Source organism: Haliotis asinina, chromosome 3 (assembly GCF_037392515.1).
Source record: "Haliotis asinina isolate JCU_RB_2024 chromosome 3, JCU_Hal_asi_v2, whole genome shotgun sequence".
Classification (NCBI taxonomy): domain Eukaryota; kingdom Metazoa; phylum Mollusca; class Gastropoda; order Lepetellida; family Haliotidae; genus Haliotis; species Haliotis asinina.
This window is the reverse complement of record NC_090282.1, coordinates 37,247,155-37,271,981: the sequence shown is the minus strand read 5'-3', so window position 1 is coordinate 37,271,981 and position 24,827 is coordinate 37,247,155. Positions and strand designations below refer to the sequence as shown.

The 24,827-nt window shown below is 40.4% G+C and overlaps 2 protein-coding genes and 1 pseudogene across 2 annotated transcripts; 1 reads left to right on the top strand and 2 right to left on the bottom strand.

Annotated features, from left to right (window-relative positions):
• Positions 1-3,728: 3,728 nt before the first annotated feature.
• Positions 3,729-8,649, bottom strand: LOC137276795 (failed axon connections homolog; annotated as a pseudogene).
• A 1,140-nt stretch (positions 8,650-9,789) lies between these two features.
• On the bottom strand, positions 9,790-15,164 carry LOC137277931 (failed axon connections homolog). The gene is made up of 6 exons (XM_067809940.1): positions 14,973-15,164; positions 13,035-13,173; positions 12,429-12,625; positions 11,660-11,859; positions 11,242-11,358; positions 9,790-10,271 (listed from the first exon to the last, which is right to left on the bottom strand). The coding sequence occupies exons 1-6, from the start codon at positions 15,089-15,091 to the stop codon at positions 10,165-10,167; spliced, it is 879 nt and encodes a 292-aa protein (XP_067666041.1). The 5' UTR covers positions 15,092-15,164; the 3' UTR covers positions 9,790-10,164.
• Positions 15,165-16,282: 1,118 nt separating this feature from the next.
• On the top strand, positions 16,283-22,857 carry LOC137277936 (failed axon connections homolog). Its single transcript, XM_067809945.1, has 6 exons — positions 16,283-16,511; positions 17,902-18,034; positions 18,739-18,935; positions 19,410-19,609; positions 20,468-20,584; positions 20,950-22,857. Exons 1-6 carry the CDS (start codon positions 16,399-16,401, stop codon positions 21,054-21,056), a joined length of 867 nt encoding a protein of 288 aa, XP_067666046.1. The 5' UTR covers positions 16,283-16,398; the 3' UTR covers positions 21,057-22,857.
• The last annotated feature ends 1,970 nt before the right edge of the window (positions 22,858-24,827 follow it).

The following is a 24,827-nucleotide window of genomic DNA, read 5'->3' as shown; positions in this document are numbered from 1 at the left end:
CTCACTGGAACTCCTATCCTGTTTGAAAGGAAGTATTTGTTTCTGTTGAAATGATAATTATATTTTCAAAGACTGAGCGTTAGTGTAGGTCAAATATGCTCAAATGTCGTTACACGATCATTATGGTTGCAGTTTTCGTATGGCTGCATAAAAATGATTAAATGTTTCTCTGGCTCAATTTTTTTTCAAAAGTGACGAGGGCGGTAGGACTGATTTAAAAAAAATGATAGAAAACAAAGAGACGAGGGAGGAACACATTTATTATTATTTTTTCTCACAGCTTGGAAAGTTTAGCTCGTTTTAATAAATTGTAGATTCAGTCACACTCGTTCATACAGACACTAGATCATTCTTATAGTCGACAAATGGATGATTTGGACGCGGCAAAGTTTAAATTATTTGGTTTAAATGGAATAATAATTTGTTACACGCACAAATAAAAGTGACGCGTCTATACCTGAGAAACATTTCACATTTTTATGTAGCCTAACCTTTGTGCCACATTTCATTTGGTTGCCATAGTTGTTTGATACTTTCTCTCGAGCACGGACGTCTCGCCCCAGGTTGATGCATCAGTTGTGTTGATTGTGTTCTGGTGACCAGCACGAATATGACAAGGGATATTATTGAAAATTATTGTTGATACTTGACATTGGTTTACAAATATCAGAACACGGTTTGAAGATGTAAACAAGTTCATTTTGTAAGTAATCTTTCCAGTAATAAATTCCTTTTCTGATATCTTGCAATTAGATACAGTTCACGTGAATTACGTACTGATATGGTGAATGGAAGATGGTATTGGTCAGGCTCGCTGACTTGGTTAACACGTCATCAGTTCCCAAATGCGTACGTACAATTAATGTTTATGCTGATGAACACTGGATTGTCAGGTCCAGGCTCGATTATTTACAGACCGCCACAATAGAGCTGGAACATTGCTGAGTGCAGCGTTGACTGAATGAGTGAGTTTAGTTTTACGCCGCTCTGAGTAATATTCCAGCTATATGGCGCCGCTCTGTAAATAATCGTGTTTGGGTCAGACAATCCAATGATCAACAGCATGAACATAGATCTACTGATGACATGCGTCAAACAAGTCTGCGAGCATGACCACCCTATCCCGTTAGTCGCCTCTAACCCGGATCATCATGCCTCGACTGTGGCACTGAGGCGATGTAGGTCGACAGTGGGTTATCAAACAGTGCACGTTTGGAGTGATTCAGGTCGGTGGTTGCAACACACGGACATCCGGTATACAGTTCAGGTTCACACTCATCGTCGATTCACGAACTATGGAGGGACTTTTGGACACTTTTGGGGACTCGTCACAGAAAATAGGAGGTGTTGTAGTAACTGTTGCATCGGTTGTCGTCCTCAGAAAGATTTTGATAAAGTATGTAGTATCTTCTACTTATCATGACAGGTGCGCAAATAACCGGGGAACACTTGTTTTGAATCCCTCGAAAATCTCGTCGGGTATGTTATAATACAGTTGTAACGAACATCAAGTTTTGTCGGATATAACTTCTTTTTTACAAATAAGTATAAAAAATAATAAAATAATGTATGGCCATTTTGTCTTTTTGGTGTGGCCATTCTGACTTTTTGGTGTGGCCATTTTGACGTTTTGGTGTGGCCGTTTTGACTTTTTTTGTGGCCATTTTGACATGTGGCCATTTTGACTAGGGACCCAAAGGAGGAAAACGTTGAGAGATTAATTAAACATCTTCAAGTTCTAAGAAAGAAAACATTGCAATGTTTTAACTGAACATCTACACGTGATAGATAAGAAAATATTCCTATTGTACCTTTTGGACATAGGTTTATCCACAAGACTCCATCAGTAGAGGTTTCCCCTTCTGTGTGCCCGTCCCGAGAAGGTTGAAGTTCGCATCCACCTCAGTCTCAAAGTATCACGTAAGAAATTACCTCAGTAATAAACACTGTTTTGTTGTGTGATATAGTTTCTTTTGTCATTTTTACACTTTGATATCAATGCAAATGTCATGAGCTTTAAAAACTAATAAAACAAAAAAACAACACTTTTCTGTGTGGCCATTTTGACTTTTTTGTGTGTCCATTTTGACTATGGGTTACGGCCATTTTGACTTTCTGATGTGAAGCTGTGTTTGCTGTGAAGCTGGCGACCTATATTCCGGATGGCCAGGATACCCTACCAGGTGGGTGAATGAACTATTCGAAGCAACAGGCCACTGGACACAATCAACCAGGTAGACATTGTCACCAAACGATCACCATACCTACCACACCGCCCCGAGAGTTTGAAGGTGATGGTTGCACGCTAGTGGTCAGCTCATCACGGACCATCCGGATATTAGGCTGCTGTGTCAGGTATCAACATCCACCACACTGGGTCAAATAACATGCCTGAATGGATAGGCTGTATGGATAGTTAGTGCACGGTAGCGCAATGAACACTCCACGCCAGTGTTGCACCTTTGCTGGTATTGGTACTCGGATTGGGAAATGATAAAGCATGAAAACGTTAAGTACTAATCTCAGTCTGTCACCATCAGATCTTTCTCATCTCTGAACATAAGCTTGTTTGTTTAAGATGTTCTCATGTAATCCACAAATGAAGTTAAAAAGGAAACATCGCCTCGGCAATATTCCAGCTATATAGTGATGAGATACGTTTTGTATGACACATGACACAAATTGTGAGAACCGTCATCAGGGAACGGTAATGTAATTAGAATACCACAGATGGTGTTTAAAAGAAGCATTCGAATATTTAACTGTTTTACCATGGATGAAAATGCAAGAATAAAACGGTATTAAAATGTAATTAAAATAAGACATCATGAATAATAATGCAAATATATTTTTCTCTGTGATCTTCTATACAGAACGTCCATGGGAGGAAAATGTCATCTAAGGGCAAAGTCCCCTGGATTGAGTATAACAAGAAGGCTGTAGCGGACTCGACATTATGTATTAACTTCCTGAACGAGAAGCTGGAGGTGGACCTCAACAAGCACCTGAGTCTGCGGGACAAGGGTGTTGCTATGGCTATGCAGGTCATGACAGAGGAACATCTGTACTGGTGAGAATTCGATAATCTTTGGTACGATCATTACAATATGATATGCATGCTACTAAGAATTACTGGAAATTATTAGCACATGTACCGGAATAGTATTTGTCAGTCTGTGGTTTCAATATCACATATACGCAAAAGGCAGAGTTATCACAGAAGCTTAAATGTTATAGCTAAGTCGTCTGTGCCAACCCAAATCGTTGACGGAGGGTATTATGAAATTATGCCGCCTACAATATTGACAAAGTCACACTTATTATCATTCATAATATGTTAAACCATTTACAACCTATACATCATTCATTTAATGACTCTCAAATGAAGATCCGGGACAGAATTAATCTTCAGTAGCCCATGCTTGTCGTACGAGGCGTCTTAAGGAACCGTGTGGTCAGGTTCGCTCCCTTTGTAGACACATCATCCCATAAAATTTCATGCACACGGTTTTGTTACATGTTTATTTATTTTTCTAAAATAACCTCTTTTATGCTTTTTTGTTCTGCAGATTTACTCTTTTCCGCTAGTATATATCAACAGACATTGCATGTACAGGTACAAAGTCAGTTCAGGGATAGTGATAAATAATAATTACCCATTTTGCGCAGACGGCTAGTTTATGAATCCTATGTTATGACAAAACGATTACAGTGCTCTTGGACAGTTACTACTTGATTGCCGCCTTTGTTCCACCCTGTGTGGTGCACTGTTCCCAGTCAGGCCAGAATGTTTCCTTCATACGTTCACAGTAGCCGGCTAGGTTGGGGTATTTGTCTACAGAAAAAGAGAAAGGTCTTATGTAACAAGTATCTCACAACAAATGTTAACATTTATTTATGTGTGTATCAGATCATTTGATTTCTGAGTTGAATTTACTGAGTATACTTAAGAACTTAAAGTTAACTAATAAAATAAAACGATATCACAACTCTTATGGTGACTTTTATGCATGCATAGGATGACGGAGATTTTCCAGTCTTTTCGACTGGTATGGTTAAAAGACCAAAACCTATCGTGAATGGAGATGTGTTGAGAAAGACGTTGGTGTACATTATGCACCCTTTGTTAACAGAATTCTGCGATGTTCTGACGTTGATGAGTAAGTGAGTTTAGTTTTACGCCTTACTCAGCAATATGTTTGTTATATGACGACAGTCTGCAAAGTCTTGAACAGACAATCCGATGATCAGCAGCATGAGCCACGATCTACGCAGTTAGGATCTTTGAGGTTGGCACAACCGATGCTACTATTGACATTTATTTAAAGTCTGCATTAACCATGTTAGAAATAACTCCTATCTATATTCTTGAAGTAGAACCCATTCCCAGAAACAATATATAACATCATGATTTATCCATCACATGAACGCACATCGCATATCTCAAAGAGGCAAGATAAATTCATTGGAGATGGAGAAATGGAACGTTTGCAACTGAACGTCCACTATAGGTACTTGCCCTTCAGGATGTTGTCGTGTCCGGTGCCTATGAAGTGCCTGTAAATCTGTGACAGTTGACACAGGAAAAATTACACCGCAGCGATAGACAATACCTGCGTGAAAAACATCATGATGCACGCTTCGAATCGTTTGATGCACACAGGTTGTCTGAAGTGTACGATACCAATGCTGCAAGGTCAGATGTATTCAGATGGAGAAATGGATCGTTTTCATATAATGAGGCAACAAAGTACTTGCCCTTCAGGATGTTGTCGTGTCCGGTGCCTATGAACTGCCAGTAAATCTGTGACAGTTGACCAAACACCACGCAGTCCGTCCCACGGGGCTCGTCCCCCATTAGGAACTTCTTCGTCCCTGGAACAACCAACACGTGTGGACAGATGAATAATTTTTGAGTATCTATACAAAACAAACAACATGACAAGTGCAAAATTTCAGGATGCAGTAATTGTTTCATCCTGTTCAACACTTGTGAATGAGGCCATAGAATGTCCTGCAATATTTTTCCTCTTTAGTTATGATACAATCCAGTTTTCTTCACCCGTGCTGCCATTGTCGGTTTCTACATAACAAGTGACGAGTTGATATAACTTAGTCCATACAAACCTACCATCGCTGCTCAGAAATATTTTATATTACCCTCACTGTATTCAATGCAGTTTACAATAACTTCATATTTTTGCTTACCAGTGAAGTCAGACAGGGACTGTAGATCCTTCTTAAAGATGTCAGTTGCTTCCTCTTCTGTGTGTCGGCCCAAGCCTTAAGCTTGGTTCCAAGCTTGCTTTTTATAACGTCTTTGTATCATCCCAAACATGAACTTGGCTATTTTAAAAGCACTCAGCAAGAAAGATTTGTCGTTGTCATATTGCCATCGGAGGAGGATAAGACACCCGAAACAACAGTACTACTCACTCTCTATTCACGCGAATAGAGACCTGTGAACATCCGGGTTAGAATTGTTCTTCAGTAACAAGTGCTTGTCGTGAAAGGCAACTAACGGGATAGTGTGGTCTGGCTCACTGACTTGCCTGACGCATTCATTGTATCGCAATTACGTATATCAATGTTTATTCTTTTGTTCCCTGCATTGTCAGCACCAGACTCAGTTATTTACGGACTGGAATACTTTTGAATGCTGCCTAAAACTAAACTCCGTCAATCATGAAATGTGCCAGCAGCTTATCTTATATATAAAGATATGTAAGGCGAGACGCTCTTTTCACATCACAACATACTTGGTTCTGAGGGAAAAATTAGGACAGTCATACTCGCTGACTTGGTTGATACATGTCATGATCATCGCATCTCAAAGGTCGATGCGCGTGATATTTGTGACTGGATTGTCTGGTTCTGGCACGAGTATTTACAGACTGCTGCTGGACTATTGTTGAAACTAACAAACAGTTTGTGTTAGGGTGTGATGGACAGGCAGATAGACGTTAAATGGTACCAGCTGACTGTGTCTCACCAGTATAGATTATCCTCCACCACAACCTGCATCGCCTGAGCTATACCCCTGTAAGCAGGACTCAGATTTTGTTCAAAAGCACCTTCTTGAAACAATGCCATATGGCAACAAAGTCGTCAAGCTCAGCTAGTGCGTATAAGCTCCGCTCACTGATGTGTCATCTCTACCAGCCATGTCATTACAGAAGCCCAACGATATTGCGAGTTTCCAGTAGTAGTTCCCGGCGGATGCGCAATTTTTCGCAAGCACCAGTTATAAATATTTTTTCTTTATGACTGATATGCTCATATATCTTTGTATTAAGAGGTACTGATGTGTTTTATTTTGTGTATTTATATATTTTGTGTTTTTAAATTTAGTAATCTAATGACTTACATTGGTAACATTGCGCCATGTTTTATTATTCGCAGTTTTGGTCAATTAAAATAATATAAATATATTCTATATTTCGGTTTCAAACATAACTATTTGGATCAAATGAATTATAACTGTAAACTAATATACATATATATCTTTGTCATTCAGCAATTTGCACCATTACAAGGAAATATTTATTTTTCTAAGTGGTAAGAATTGATTACACTGGATACGTCAGCCATTTTCGTGCCGGTTCGGTGAATGTACTCTATTTATTAGAATTATTCCCAGGGTTAGGGTTAGGTTTAGGTTTAGGTTTAGGTTTAGGGTTTAGGGCTTAGGGTTTAGGGTTTAGGGTTTAGGGTTAGGTTAAGGGACCTAATCCAATATAGTAGGTAAATGCATGAGTACCAATGTGTTTTCCTTTTCCATTTGTAACACTTTGTTCGCAAAGAAAAACGGGAGACCAAAAACTTCAAAAGTTAGATAAACCATGAAATGGTTTAATGTCGAAATTTTGGGCTGGTGGAAATCGGCCTCCAGCAACTTTCACCTCCAGATCTACATATTTTCAATAATGATTCGAAGTCTAACTCACCCTCGTGTTGTCACCAAACATGCCCATGTCTCACTCATTCAGTCCACATTATCCTTGATGGGTTCCCTACAACACTTTTCTGTCACGACAGCACACAATCATATGTATACAAGCACATCGATCATTCATACATGCACCATGAAATCAACGTCTGACGCCTGACGTCAACAATCATTTTCAGTTCGAACCATATCGGCTCATTCAACACAACATGGTATCTTGTAGATTACGGGATAGGACAATCGTGCCAAATGATATCGAGACCATTTGGCAACCGTCAGTAGATTGAGAGCACGAGGCACCACGTCTACACGTAACCTTCGTAATTGTCCGCAACGAATTCGACTCTTTCCGTTCATTTCTATGACGTCAGAGGAATGACTAGCTAAATTTGCACATTGTGCAACAATGTGGACGTAGCTCAGTCGGTTAGCTGTCGGGCTAACAATCCGAAGGTCGCAGGTTCGCTTCCGACGGGTTCTCACAAACTGATTGCCTGTCTGTGACCTACGGCTGAGAACGTCCCCGCGAGAAATTGTGGTGCTGAATTCTAAAGGTGCTCAGTGTTGAGGTCCACACCCATCTTCATGTTGAGGAACTCGATGCACAGTGATGAGTCCGCTACCTCCTGTCCATTGTACTCAATCCAAGGAAATTTCCCCTTTGATGAACGTTGCCTTCCATGGACGTTCTGTGTGGATGATTACAAACTGAATTAAGAACTGAATGAATATCATAGGAATTCCATGATAGAAAACAGAGTCATAAATGGCTTAGGGTTAGAATGACGAGTCATGGTTTTTGCTCTAGTCGTTAGTGATCCAGCCATATCTGTGTTTTGTACAAAAGGGATATTAATCGTTCCTAAAACAGTCAAGAACGTACTGTCCTGCACCAGATCACGTTGTGTCCAGACATAGCAATTTAAGAACATTGATAACTGGGTTATGGAACAAAACTCATTCACTCACTCACTCACTTACCAGGTAGGATATCTTGGCCATCCGGAGGTAGGTCTCTAGCTTCAACGCAAATGGCGTGAAGTTTGGGGCGTAGTGTCATCTACCAATCTGATGAAAGATCACTGTATCTCAAGGATAGTCTTTCTTTGCCTTTTTCTTCCCACTGAAATGTCGTAATGAATCAAGGAACAGCTGATTGTTCTCATTTGCGGCCTATTTCCCACACAGGTACAGTGTATGTAGTCTATTTCTGGTGTCCCCGTCGTGATGTTGCTAGAATACTGTTAAAAGCGGCGTAAAACTAGACTCACTCAATCTCTCGGTGAGTGAAATAGATTGAGCTCCGGTTTCATTAGTATTACAGTCAACTGACAGCTTCATGTGGGACAGCTCTATGTGTGAGGAACGCCAGAAATGTAAGTCTCAGACATTTTGGCGAATCCTGCGAGCACGGGTATGGCGCATACATAGCAGGACGAACCTGTATTTGAAGTCGCATTCGTCTGTTTAAGTGGACGAAACTCTGAACGACGCTCAGTAGGGCGTCATCTGGATCACTTGTTTGCCTGGAGAAATATCTCTGTATCTCTTGACTAGATAAAAACACACGCTATAACTTACTTGAAACAAAGTTTCCTCAGGCCAACGACCGATACGATGACTACGGCACCACCTCCGACAGCATAGAGTATTTTCTGTAGCGTGTACATGTTATTGAAAGTATCCATAATACTCTCCATAGTTTCTTGTGTGGGTCACTGTGAATGTCGCTATGTTGAACGGGACGTCGTCACTAACACTCACTACCAGCGTTGAAGACTTTGGACTGGATCGGACCGATTGTCAGGTGCTTTCTCCCCTTTTCAGTTGTCAGGGGTCAGATATAGACTGTCTCACAGTCTTTCAGTTTACTTTCCTTTCCTTCACTACAAGAGCGTTATGCATTCTGAAATCTCCAACCTCAGTGGGTATGTTTCAAACAGACTCGCCTATAACTAGCACACCCTGATTATCGGTATTTCAAGGTCTTATTAGAAAAGGCATAAGTGGTTAGCACCTTCAACTGCCCTTGGATCGGGTTGGTTGTCAGCCTCTCTTGCCTTTCCTTGGGTTGGATCTCTGATTCGCGTTATTTTCCATTCTGCCTCGCCCTATCTGTTCTGTGAAAGCTCGAGTCAAGTCTAGATTTCCTTAAGGTCTGAATCTCCCGTCTCACTTGTGATCGTATTCAATTTACATAGGAAGGATTTAAAACTTCCAAATGATATATATTTGAAGACTAAGCGTTAGTATAGGTCAAATATGGTTCAATACCGTTGAACAATCATTGTCGTCAGTGTATATTACTGTGATGAATACCTGACGTCATTTAGAAAGTGGTCAAATGTAACAAATGTTATATTTTGGATTACACTTTCTCAGTAAAGTAGAAATTCTAATCCTTTTGTTGGGTTGATTCCCATCCGAGATTCGAACCTACACCTTACACACACCTTAGTTGACAAGCGTGTTAACAAAAATTAATACGGCCATTTTGTTGAAGCCTATGAGGGTCGAGTCATCTGCGAGTACAACTACTGTGAAATGATCACGTTCAGGCAGACTGACTAACACGTCCACCCTGATTTCAATGGACAAGGGGACTTCGTTAAAGCACACAAGGAACAGTCATATGAAAAAGACAGATCTGATGGACGCTGTGATTTGACAGTGACGTTCTTTATCACTTCAGTCACTTAAACATTCGCTCCTTACTCGATTCTCGTCGAAGTCCTAAAGCTGAAGTGGTAATGTTTGCGGCGTTAACAAAACATAACTGTTAACTTGATAGCAGTTTAGTTCAGTGTGATTTCCGACAACACGATTAAGCACAAAGAACATTATTATCAAATTTTATTTTAAACTCAGCACTAGACAAAACATGCAGTACAGACATGTCCAGGAAAAATAAATGTAGTGGATATATGTAGTGTTGCCTCGGGAGATATCTAGTTTTGATAGTGGAGGACAAACGAATGGCACACAATGTACCTGAAGTAAGCCCGGACAGACCCAATACTACCGACCTCTCTCAGCCCTCCTCGCGCAAGTAAGCACGCACGCTCGTTCGCTCCCTCCCTCACCCACTCACTCACTAGTGCAAGAAAGAGAGTGTGAATTCCCTCTACAAACAAAGTATTTTAACAGACATTGGAAGAACAGGCAAATGATTCATATTATACCCAAACTGTCATTATAGCTCTGTGGATAAGTTACTACTGAGTTGCCTTTCTTGTTCCACCGTGTGTAATGCACTGGTCCCAGTCAGGCCAGAATGTTTCCTTCATACGTTCACAGTAGGCGGCCAGGTTGGGGTATTTGTCTATGGACAAAGGGAAAGGACATAAGCAACACGTATTTACGTAATCATAACGTTAATGCATATCTAAAGTAGTTTCTTATAATTTGATTTAAATCAAGCAAGTTCATACAGAACTGAAATTGTTCACATTTTATCACTTCTCGTAGTCGAAATACATTGAGACTGGAACGTTAATCTTAATGTAATGAAATCTGGTTAGGTGGATTAACCGTGTTGTCTTTGCTTTCATTTATATATTTGAATTAGTTTGAAGTCCAACATGTCAATCAAACGGAACGAAATACACATCACCCTTTATATGTGTGAAGACATGCTGACGGCGGGCTGCAATTGTTGCTAAAGAGCAATATTTTTCAAGCTTATAACAAGTTTATTTTGGTATCTATGTTAATAGTATACTGAGATGTTTTGAGGTTAGTACATTACAGTTCTTAAATGTATGCAGTGACCTTACCTCACACATAAATGTCGTTATATCATTGGCTGAGCGCTCTTCTATTATTATCAAAGTACCCCACTTAAAGCGAGTTACATTGCAATGTACACCGCTGCGAACGGTAACTCATTCGGTACTTCGCTGAAGTACTCCGTTATCGCGAATAACATTGCGTTACGCATGATGCATGGAAATTACCGATGTTTTGCGAATGCAAATGGGTGGAAGGGAAATAACTATAAATTTGTTTTTCTTGTTTCGTCTGTTTCTATCGATGGCTACGAAAAGATTTACCTTGCATTCCAATATATACATATTGACAAAACGTTAAAATGTAGCCCATGTTAATATTTAGAAAGGGAATTACACCGCAGCGATAGACAATACCTGTGGGAAAAACAGCAAGATGCACGATTCGAATCGTTTGATGCACACAGGTTGTCTGAAGTGTACGATACCAATGCTTCAAGGTCAGACGTATTCAGATGGAGAAATGGAACGTTTTCAAATGATAAGTCAACTAAAAGTACTTGCCCTTCAGGATGTTGTCGTGTCCGGTGCCCATGAACTGCCAGTAAAACTGTGACAGCTGACCAAACACCGCGCAGTCCGTCTCACAGGGCTCGTCCCCCATCAGGAACTTCTTCGTCCCTGGAACAATCAGCATGTGTGGACAGATCAATATATTTATACAAAACAAACCTCACGACAAGTGCCAAACTTCAAGATCATTCATCCTGTTCAACTCTTGTAGAGGAGTCACAGAACGTTATGCAACGTTTTCCCACTTTAGTTATGATGCAGTCAGGTTTTCCTCACTCGTGCTGCCATTGTCGGTTTCAACGTAACAAGTAACAAGTTTTGTATTACTTGGTCAATCCAAACCTACCATCGCTACTCAAAAATATTTAACGTCACTGTTTCTAATACAGTTCACAAACATTCTGCTTACCTACGAAGTCCGACAGGGATTGTAGATCCTTTTTAAACATGTCAGTTCCCTCTTCTTCTGTGTGTCGGCCCAAGCCTTGACTCCATGTTTGCTTTTTCAGATTGCGTCGAATCATCCAAAACATAAACTTGCCCATTTTAAAAGTGCTCAGCAAGAAAGATTTGTCGTTGTCATATTGCCATCGGAAGAGTACAAGGAACCTGAAACAGCAGTACTATTCATTCACCATTCACGCAACTGAACTATGATGGAAATGGTTTTCTTAAAAGACACAGTGTACCCCGAAACGGTTCTTGTTTGTCCCTAAAGCAGAACATATCTGTCAAAAAGTTACAAAAAATCTTTTGTATTAACATCTTTCGGTATGACGACGAGTGAGTGAATTTCGGGTTACGACCAAATGGACAAAATCACAGATGCACACCTTGTACCCATGCACCTTGTACCCATGCACGTGTTTCGAACGAACGCTATCACCACTAGCTTACCCGCCCGCCCCTCGTTAGGGCATCAAATCATCGGATAGTTGCTCTTTCTTCCTTCCCCACTTAAGGAGTTTTAAGGAAAGGTAGTCAAACATGAGGATTTGGTTGATGCACGTCACGATCATCATAAAATGGGCATAATGTTAGTGACTTCATTGTCTGGTTCCGATACGAATATTTACAGACCAACATCATATACAATAATTGATCAAGCAATCACTATGTTTGCCAATATAGTTCCCATGGACAGGAAGATTGAAGAGCACCGACTGACTGTATCTCACCAGTACAGATGCTCCTCCACCATGGCTTGCATTGCCTGAGCTATTCCTCTGTCAGCAGGGCTCAGGTTCTTGTTGAGGTCCACACCCAGCTTCTTGTTGAGGAATTCGATGCACAGTGTAGAATCTGCTACTGCCTGTCCATTGTACTCAATCCAAGTGAATTTGCCTTTTGATGAAGGTTGAAACCCATGCACGTTCTGTGGATAATCAAAGTTTCATACGGAAAACACATACTTACATGGCTTGAATTAGAATGACTCAGAATTTTGGGAATAGTGTTTGATCCAGCTGAATCTGTTTCGTACTATAGCTTGGTATATGAATCGTTGCTATTGCAGTAAACAACTCCTTTCATAGACCATCTTCAGAGTAGTGGGAGAGTGGGTTTGATTATGAGTGTGTGTGAGTGTGAGTGTGAGTGTGAACGTGTATGTATCAGTGTGAGTATGGTTTCCGGCACTTTGGGCAATATTCAAGCAGTATCGCGACAGAAGACACCAGAAATGGGATTTATAGGTGTTGGGAATCTAGATATCGATATGTCGTGTGGAGAATATTGCTTACTGCGGCATGGAACAACACTCATTTATTCACACTTTCACCTACCTGGTAGGGTATTTTAGCCATCCGGAGATAGGTCTCCAGCTTCACAGCAAATGGCGTCATGCTTGGAGCATAGGAACTTCTACCGACCTGATAATGGATCACCGTATCTCGAGGATAGTCCTTCTTGGCCTTTGTCTTTCTACAAAATATCATAATAGATCAAGTAACAGCTGATTTTTCTCTCTTGACGCTGACATAAACTTTAACCATGGTAACACACAGTCGTTTTACGACATACACTATAATGTAGTTTAAGTACTGTGAACAATGCTACAAAAATGGTTATCGCCTTCTATTATCTCATCTCAACTCTCATCAAAAGGCTGATGTTTAACTAACTACCATTAAATTGTTGACACAGTTCACTATTTGTTACGAGGGGCTAGTGCAGAAAAAGGGATAGCCAAGTGTGCGAGAAAGCATTGTGACAGCTCACGTTAATGAATAAATAGCTTTCTCGGCACATGTGCACGTGCTTCTCGAACACGTGGCAGTGCCTTTTTCTGCACTCCTCCCTCGTAATAAACAGTCAACTATGACAATATTTCAATGAGAGTTTGTTAAACATATTTTTATTATTAGGACAAAACGTCTGCAAAAAACCTCACAGAGTTGGTATGATGTTCTGATTATGATCAACGTTTCATTGAGTATGTTATATTTATTAGTTTTCGACCTAGACTGCAATTCATCGGTCCGCTTTTGAACCAAACGGACTATACACCCATATACCGCGTGCACGGGATTATTGTATTATAGAGAGCCTACACATCTCACACTCAAAATAACTGATGTACTACACATTTTCGAGGGCTCAATAATGCATAATCATAATCAGGTTATGATTTGAAATAATATTCTATCCTACTGTTCAGTTCTGACCTGGGTGCGAGGCCAAATATAGAAAAGCGGTAGTATTTCCGACTTTCCCCTCTGTAAACGATGGTACTGGATCGGTGATTTCAGTAAAGTTGGAAATCTCAACTAGGTAGGTGTTACCTTAGTTGATATTTTATATCAGCCTTTTGATGAGAGTTGAGATAAGAAAGTACAAGGAGATAACCATTTCTGTAGCATTATTTACAGACTGAGTACTTTAGTGTTCCATGTTTTAAGGCCGGTATACTACTCGTGACTGTATTAGTACAATACAACAGCTAAACAAATTCAGCAGTTTCTATTTTCACCCAGTTACCGAGTCGCATAGGATCATGAAATAAACAGAAACACTTAAAAGATCACAATGGCTACTTAAACTACTGCCTGGCCGAGTTGAAAACATTCACATGCATACTATCTTCGTCAGTTTAAGAAGCTGAAAGTACTGCCTGATATACGGAAATTAACCACACAAAAGAAGTGTTTCGAACAGAAAACCATGCTTCAAAAAAGAAAAAAATATTTAAAAATTTAAAAAAGTGAAAAACCAACAATCATATGCCATCTCATTACAATGGTCTCGCCAGCATTTCGTCTTGTTTGGGCGCGTGAGAGAATTAGGTTTAATGCCAGTTTCAACACTATTACTGACCCGTGAAGGTCCCGGAGCAGAATAGAACTTCAGCAACCCATGCTTACCATAAAAGGCGACTACGTTTGTCGTAAGAGGCGACTAACGGGATCGGGTGGTCAGGCTGACTGACTTGGTTGACACATGTCATCGGTTCCCAATTGCACAGATCGATACTCATGCTAATGATCACTGGATTGTCTGGTCAAGATCCGATTATTTACAGAACGCCGCCATATAGCTGAAACTTTGCTGGGTGCGGAGTAAAACCCAAATCACTCACTCACTCAACAGTACTATTGGTAATAGTTAAATGACGATGTGTCAACTTTCTTAAGCGGAAGCCAGAGATGCAAGTCTTAACTTGTTTGTTCAGGGAAATATGGCCCGAATATCTCTTGACTAGCTATTCACATGTCACAACTTACTTTCTACATAGTCTCCTGAGGCCGACGACTGTCACGATGGATACTACAATTCCACCAACAACATACAGTACTTTCTGTGATGTGTCCAGGTCGTTGAAAACATCCACGAACCTCTGCATCGTTTCCTGGGTATGCAGCTGGGCCTGCGCTGTGACAAACAGTCCGACCTAAATAACACTCACCGTGTTTATCAGTATTTCAAGAGCATGTTGAAAAGGGGCATAACTGGTAAGGGCCTTAGACTGTCCGTTGGATCGGGGTAGTAGGCGTTCAAGCCCTTCATGTCGTGTATCGGGGTCAAAGTTCACACAGTCTCAGAGTCACTGCTTTTCTGCTGCGGAAAGTACTGTATGAAACAAGTCTACAATTCTCACTGGAGCTCCTATCCTAATTGAAAGGAAGTATTTGTTTCTGCTGAAATGATATATATTCAAAGATTGAGCGTTAGTGTAGTTCATATGTGCTCAAATGTCGTTACAGGGTCATTCTGGCTTCAGTTTGTATATGGCTGCATAAAAAAAGATTAAGTGTTTCTCAAACACATTTTTTTCAAAGGTGACGAGGGCGATAGGACTTTTTTAAAAAATGATAGAAACCAAAGTGACGAGGGAGGAACAATTCTTTTCGTTTAGCACGTGTTAATGAGTTTTAGATTCAGCCACACTCGTTCATACAGACACGTGATCATTCATGAATATGACGAGGAATATTATTGAAAATTATTGTTGATAATTGACATTGGTTTACTAATATCAGAACACGGTTTTGAAGAGGTAAACATCCTCATCTTTAAGTAATCTTTCCAGTAATAAATTCTTTTTCTGATATCTTGCAATTCGATACAGTTCACGTGAATTACGTCCTGATATGATGAATGGCAGACGGTATTGGTCAGGCTCGCTGACTTGGTTAACACGGTCATCAGTTCCCAAATGCGTTGGTACATCAATATTTATAATGATGATCACTGGATTGTCAGGTTCAGACACGATTATTTACACACCTCCGCAATACAGTTGGAACACTGCTGAGTGCGCCGTTGAGACTGAATGAGTGAGTTTAGTTTTACGCCGCACTGAGTAATATTCCAGCAGAGACCATGTAATAGATCCATTATATGGTCTCTGATTTCAGCTATTTGGCGGCGCTCTGTAAATAATCGAGTCTGGATCAGACAATCCAATGATCAGCAGCATGAACATCGATCTACTGATGACATGCGTCAAACAAGTCAGCGAGCGTGACCACCCGATCCCGTTAGTCGCCTCTATCCCGGATCATCATGCGTCGAGTGCGGCACTGAGGCGATGTAGGTCGACAGTGGCTTTCCAAACAGTGCACGTTTGGAGTTATTCAGGTCGGTGGTTGCAACACACGGACAGCCGGTATACAGTTCAGGTTCACAGTCATCGCCGATTGACGAATTATGGAGGGACTTTTGGACACTTTAGGGGACTCGTCACGGACAATAGCATATGCAGTCGGAGGTGTTGTAGTAGCTGTTGCATCGGTTGTCGTCCTCAGGAAGATTTTGATAAAGTATGTAGTGCCTTCTGCTTATCATGACAGCTGTGCAAATAACCGGTGCACGCTCTTTTTGATTCCCTCGAAAATCCCGTCGGGTATACATGTATTATAATACTGTTATTGTAACGAACAGACAGGGCTGTGTCTTGGTCTATGTAGGTATGAAGTAGCACCTATATATGACAGTAAACAAAACAGCAGTGTTATTTCAAATGATAAAATTGTTTGGTACAGCTCTGACCTCGATCCCGTTTTCGATATAAATACCTTTCAGTGACAGAGAACGAGGTCAAAGTGGGTGTAGACAAAAAGTGTAAAGGTCAAAAGTGTTTTTTGAATGAATGGATTAACCTGATTTTAACTGGCCCTATCGACTAAACAGTGGACCCACAACCTCAGAGTCAGGCACCTAATCGCCAGTACATAAAGTCAGCCGCCTAACCCGCTCAGCCACCCTGACTTCCATAGAAATGATAGATTTGTACTTTACTGAGAAGGTGTAATCCCAAATATAACAGTTACATTTGAGCACTTTCTAAATGTCATTGTGTAATCATAGCTTTCAGCCGTGGGAGCCGTACCAGTTAACATTTGTCATCCAACACAATGTCCACAGCGTACACCACGAGTGGTCCGACTTCCATTATTGTGTACGTCGCGGTGGCCAAACAGGCTAGGCGCCTGACTTTTTGTGCTTACATACATTCTGAGGGTGTGGTGTTGATTCCCGGAGGAGACTAAACTAAATAAAAGTACTACACTTTGTAATTTACTGAAAGAGTGTAATCCCCAAATATAACATATGTTATAAACAGTCGAGTTCAAAAGTGCAGTGAATGAATATGGTTTTACATCAATTTTAGCAATATTCCTGAAAAAGTCTTCATGCAGTGTACCAGTATGTGTCGAATACAGCTTGGCGAGGAAAACTACCACATCGCTCCTCTAAACGTCATGAAGACGAATTCGTACCAAGCCCCCCTTTTCGTATTTCTGTGTGCCGTGTATGAGAATAAACCGACAGTGCTTATGAAAGGCGAGGCGTCGGCTGCCAGTCTCTTCCCAGTTGATTTCATCAGTAAATACAAAATATTGAAACTGTATCTTCGGTCAGTTTATGAGTTAGATATAACATGACCAGTGGTCATTATTGAAAAGTAAGCCCTCTTCCCAAGGGAAATGGGCTCATATCGGTCCCAGGGCATTTCTCCTGGGAAGCCGGCTTACTTTCCAATTGTGCATGCGGGTCATATTATATCCTACACTAACTACTTTATCGGCATGCTAGAAATCATATTTGATTGGCTCAGTTCTTTAAACTCATTACATTTTCATTAGACGCACAACGATGAAAGTTAATTGCGGCTTGTTGTATTGAGGACCCTATGTCACTATTCCACAGAGAGAAGGCAAAGGAGTATCCCCGAGATACAGTGATCCTTCATCAGATTGGTCGAGGTCCTTACGCTCCCAGCTTGACACCGTTTGCTGTGAAGCTGGAGACCTATCTCCGGATGGCCAGGATACCCTACCAGGTGGGTGAATGATGCCACTGAGTCAACTATTCGAAGCAACAGGCCACTGAACACAATCAACCAGGTAGACATTGTTACCAAACGATCACCGTACCTGTCACACCGCCCCCGAGAGCTTGAAGGTGAAGGTTGCACGGTGGTGGTCAGTTCATCACGGACAATGGATATTAATTAGGCTGCTGTGTCAGGTATCAACATCCACCACACAGTGAATCAAATAGCATGCCTGAAAGGCTGTATGGATAGTTAGTGCACGGTAGCGAGATGGAGACTCCACGCCAGTGTTGCACCTTTGCTGGTATTGCTACTCGGATTGGGAAATGATAAGAACGAGGACGTCAAGTACCAGTCTCTGTCTGACACCGTTAGTACTTTCCGATCGTCACATATGCTTGTTTGTTTAAGATGTCATCACGCAATCCATGGTGAGAGAGTGAGTTAAAATGTAACATCAATATTCCAGCTATATAGTGACGAGATCAGTTTTATATGACACATGATAAACACAAATTCGGAAAAAAACAGACATCAAGGATCTGTAAAGTAATTAGAATACCACACATGGTGTTTGAAAGAAGCATTCGAATATAAAACTATTTTACTATTGATGGAAATGCAAGAATAAAGCGGTATTAAAATTTAATTACAATAAGACATAAATAATAATCATGCTAATATATTTTTCTCTGTGATCGTCTATTCAGAACGTCCATGGGATGAAAATGTCATCTAAGGGCAAAGTCCCCTGGATTGAGTATAACGGGAAGGCTGTGGCGGACTCGACGTTATGTATTAACTTCCTGAACGAGAAACTGGAGGTGGACCTCAACAAGCACCTGAGTCTGCGGGACAAGGGTGTTGCTATGGCTATGCAGGTCATGACAGAGGAACATCTGTACTGGTGAGAACTCGATAATCTTTGGTAGGATCATTACAATGAAACTAGGGTATTATTACACATTCTACTATGAACTTGGAAAATACATGTACATGTCACCGATTAGGATTGGTCAAGCTGAGGTATCAAATAGCAACCGTTCTTGAAGAAGCTTAAATGGCGTTATGATATAAAAGTTCTGACCTGCCGATTCACATCGCTGACGGAAGGTAGTTTGAAATTGTGCAGTGTAAATACTGACAAAGTGACATGTATTACCACTTATATCATTTCGAAATCATTTCAAATGTGCCAATATGCTGTTGATGACTGACATTTGAACCTTGACTGGAAGCGGACTTACGGCTGCGGAATTTGCGTGTAATATACACGCTGCTGGTTTGTGTGATGCCGTCAGTTTTCAGCCAGACAAGAAGATACCGGCTGGATCTACATGGCTTAATGCCAGTGATAATGAACAGATACGTGTGTTTTTAGGTTCCTTCTTATATTCCGCTACGAATACAATAACGACAAAACCTTCATCAAGCAAGCGTTGAAGATAGGATCATTTGTGGTGTGGATTGCTAAGTATATGGTTGCAAAACAAACGCGGACACAAGGTTTGGGTCGCCACACAGAAGTTGAAGTGACACAGATGTTTAAGAAGGAACTACAGGCTCTTTCTGACTTCATTGGTAAGTCGAGCCGACATTTCTTCTCAATGACACTACCTTGTATGTACCTGAACGTTTGAATACCAGATACATTCTTTCAGCCAAAGAGATATCAGGCTACAAACGATAACTGGTGACTATTTTTATAACTTCAGACATCAAGGGTTTATGTATATGATATATGATATCGCAATGATACCTCGGTGGTAAAATGTTGAGGGAAAACTTGCTTGATAATTGTCTTGACATACACAAGATGCTTTATCAAAGAGTTCAAGGAGCTGAGACATTGTCAAGGAGTTCAAGTAAAGTTCACTGGACTATAGTAACATCTCACGTATGAAGAAACCCGCACAAAGCATTACGGGTTTAACGATGCATGCACAGCTGACGACCACATAGCTTGAGATACAGGACAAAATTGTTAAAGGAAGCGAAGAGGGTCACTTGTTTGCAGTACTGTTTATATACTAGACAGTGATAGTTACTGCTGTGACAAGCTGATACATGGCGATCAGGGTTACAATTGCTTTGCAACAACCCATGCTTATCGTAAGAGGCAACTATCGGGCTGCCAGTCTCGCTGACTTAACTGACGCATGTCATCGTATCCCAGTTGCGTAGATCGATGGTCATGCTGTCATCACTGGATTGTCTCGTCCAGGCCTGATTATTTATCATGTTGTGCTGAGTACGGCATTTAACAACAAACGAACCTCATACAAAATGTAAAGCACAAGGGATTTACCAAACATCAGTTCCTTTAATGTGAACCACAAGCATTCACATCCAGTTCGTGACACAGCAATGATACATCTGTGGCAAGTGTCCATGTTATGCATTTTCCGGCATATTCCTTCTAATTTCTTCTCATTTCAGGGGACAGGAAGTTCTTGATGGGGGATGAGCCTTGTGAATCTGACTGCGCGGTGTTTGGGCAACTGTCTCAGTTCTACTGGCATTTTCTTGGAACAGGGCATGAAAATCTCATCAGAGGTACCACATAAAATACATATGTTTGCTCATTTTCCCATCAAAGGGCCAGGATTGTATCGAGATCAACAAACAAAAACCTTTCTTTTTTATGGTAACTCCGGTTTGGTACATGTGTACGGCTATGTAACAGACTGCAGGTATTGAGTTTATGCACTTCAGAGCTATTTTGTCCTCTAACGCCAAATGATGGATGAAGAGGAAACTTGGCATGATAAGGTGTAATACTTATACATGTTTTACCTTTAGAGTCGGTGACAAATTACTAAGATACTCAGTATAATTATTGTCAACTGTTTATACAAATGACATCTAAACAGTCAGTAATATATTTAACACGTGTTAGTCCGTATTGTTCCCTGTTCTAGACGAATACCCCAGCCTGGCCGCCTACTGTGAACGTATGAAGGAAACATTCTGGCCTGACTGGGACCAGTGCATCACACACGGTGGAACAAGGGAGGCAACCAAGTAAAGGGAGACACCGCGGTGTGGATATTCGTACAACAGTTACTTTATGTCCTGCTTGTCGTATTTAGTCCTGTTTGTCGTATTTAGTCCTGTTTGTCGTATTTAGTCCTGTTTGTCGCATTTGAAAGTTCTTAGTGTTATGATGGGAGTCCAAATATATCACTTATTATTAGTTATTGATTAACCATTGTGGACTGTGTCTCACATGAGCTTTAGCTCCTTGGCCATAATTCACATGATGGTAAAGTATTTTCTCAAACATTTGTTGTATACCTCTGTCACAGACAAAGTATTATCTTTCATGGTTATAACTTTTCCACTACCTCACTCTTGAAAGGAGTTTCCTTCTTGAGGGTCATTTATACTCCTTCACATAGTGCCACAACTATCTATATTAATACATAAATAACCTTAACTTTGTCCAAGGCAATGCTAACTGTATCTCTCTCTCTCTCTCTGTGTGTGTGTGTGTGTGTGTGTGTAGGCTAGTATTCATGCATATACTTACCTATGTGTCTAGGTATGTATACATGCAAACAATGCTTATTCTTAAGCGTATTTTCAATACTAGAAACATTTTTTAAGGTGTCACCTCGGCCTCTCTAGGCCTGGTGTTTGTATTTTATATACTGTACTCGGCAGTCTCGCCATTTATAACATATGACACTATAAAAAAACCTGTTATTTATTCTACTGTTTCTGTATCGGACCACTGTTGTCGCCTTAGCTGTCCACTGCTGTTGCCTATAACTACAGCTGTATCTAACAATGGCACAATATCACAATGACAATATTTATAGTTCCAACGGAAATTACTATCAACACCTGAAACCATTTCCTAATTTTGATGAACATCTCCTTCATTATTGTTATCAGTAGAAACATCTCGAGACATTGTAAATCTATCAAAATATATCCTACATCTATCATCTCTTGTCAGAAAAAATGTTAATATGTTGTTTTCTGCCATCTTGAATTTGAATTTGTATTTGAATACATGTTTACAATATATGCTCTTGTATCATCATAGCGGTTCATGAATTACACTGTCAAGCACCCGGATGCCAAATGTTAACACTAAATCTCCAAATCATCATCATCATCATCATCATCATCATCATCATCATCATCATCATCATCATCACCACCACCACTACTACCACCACCGCGAGACAGTCTGGAATTCAAACTCTAGGGTAACCTTGCTTGCTGGAGTTGTCCCATCGTAACACGTTTTAATCACTGCTCGACGTATTTCTTTATGTAATCTGTTTATTGTATAACAGATCAAAGAAGTGTGGACTACACGCGTATTAATTCTGAACTAACTTGAATTTCCCTGTCGACATATTTATGTGGATACCTAGGTGTATGTGAGCTGTATCTAGACTTGTCAACACGTGTGATTCTACTTACTCATGATGACAACAGTAACACTAAACATGCTCTCACAAATGCGTGTTATATGCGAAAATGTTCGCCTGTGTCGACCCTACAATACGAGCATGCCTGTTTCCATAGTAATGTTATGCATTTTACTCAAAGCAGATATTTAAGATTTTATAACTGAAATGTATATGCGGTCATTATTTCGTCATTTTGCGTGCTAGATAGGAGAAAGTAAATCCTCTGTAAAACGTTCAACGAGTAAGTGTGAATTATGCATTCGGTATTTGTGAGCGACGGCATGCGTGTGTGGGCGCGTGCATGTGTCACAACTGATGTCCATAGCATGAGAGAGAAACTAGGTCTAGAATTTCTGTGTTTATAATGAATTTCATGGTGAATAAAGTAATATGATCACAGTTGCTTTTGTGTCTTCTTACGGCGGAATGAGAAAATACATTTCGTTGTGTTCAATGTGTTCACGCCACCCGCACGAATATGATGAGAAATATAGTCTGGTTCATAATTATTGAGAATTTTTCTTCTTACTTTGAGCTATCCTAACACCTCAACTGATTCACTGATACTTAAAACTAAGTAATGGTATAAGGGAGGTAACTCATCTTGGCCTACTGAGTATAGTACAATTAGAGTTACCTCCCCTGAATTTGTAGCAGACGTCATTTTCCTCAGCACTGTCAACAATGTCTGCTGAAGATAAAAGAAGGTTGATTTTTGAGATGTGTAATCAAGGAATTGATGATGTAAATACATTGGCAGAGAGAACAGGAACTCCTCTTTCTACTGTGTATAGGATTAGGAAGAATTTTAAAGAGGGAAAGGATTTTGGGCACCAGAAAGGAGCAGGGAGACCCAGAAAACTGGACTTCTCAGATCGCGTCCGGCTGGGAATTTTAGCGTCTAAAAAGCAAAGGGCAAGCATCTCCAACATCAGGTATGAAATGATAGAAGGGGGATCAACAGTTGTATCAAAATCTACAGTTAGAAGAAATTTGATTGATCTTGGATGGGAGAAAAAGACTGGAATTCCTTCTCCTCTCATGAAACAAGAACATAAAGACAGGCGTGTTGAGTGGTGTTTGGCACATGAAAACTTTGACTGGGAAAATGTGATTTTTACTGGTGAAAGCTCAATATGGGTATATCCCAATAATGTGAAAATATGGACAAAGTCTGCGTCAGCACCGTTGTATCGACGACCTAAATACAGCCCAAAGTTTCATGTATGGGGAGGGATATCCTTATTAGGAACGACCCCGCTGTGTGTGTTTGAGGGCAATCTGACAAGTCAACGCTACACTAACATATAAGATAATTTTCTCCTTCCAAGTGCACATGTGTTTTATGGAAATGACTGGATTTTGCAGCATGATAATGATCCTAAACACACCGCAAAACATGCCAAGCAGTGGTTTCAGGAGAAAAATGTGACTGCATTACCATTTCCTGCATATAGTCCTGACTTAAATCCCATTGAGAACATTTGGGGGATGATGAAGGAATGTGTGAATCAAAAGGAGTTGACAAAAATTGAAGACATGAAGAGAGAAGTGGTCCGATACTGGGACAGCATAACTCACGAGACACTAACCTCTCTGATAGGAAGTATGCCTACCCGTCTTAGACTGTGCCGTGAAGCTCAAGGAGACTTGATAAAATATTAAATTGTTACCTACACAACATGAAAAGGTCAGTTCACTTTCACAATACATTCAATTTTATCTGATTTGTTCTCGTTTAAAAATATGAAATGCTTTAGCTATTCTCAATAATTTTGAACCATACTGTAGTTTTGAAAATAATTGCCGATATTTCACATTGGTTTACTAATATCATAACACAGTTTGAAGATATAAACAAATTCACGTTTTAAGTAATCTTGCCAGCAATAAATTCATTTTCTAATAGCTTTCAATAATTATTAAATACAGTTCACATGAATTAAGTACTGATATGTTGGATGAAAGATCTTATGCCAATGTGCGATAATTCTGCTTTCTCCAGGATTGCTGACTTGGTTGGCACATGTGATAGTATCACACTTGCATAGATCGATGCTCATGATGTTGACCTCTAGATTGTCTGGTCCAGACTCAATTATTGACAGACCATTGCCATATAGCTACAATATTGCTGATTGCGGTGCTAAACACCAACCACCAAACCTTTTACCATCAAAGTCTACTCGTCCCCAGAGCCGAATTGGATGAACCGATACTTGAACACTAGCTGTTCACTGTGTAACAGAAATACTTAGATTAAACAAGAATCCCCTTCACGAAGCGACGTTCGTCGACATTGGTTATCAGAGCGTGTAATTTGGCGTTATCCAGGTCGATGTGTTTACACGCGTACAGCCGGTCGAGTG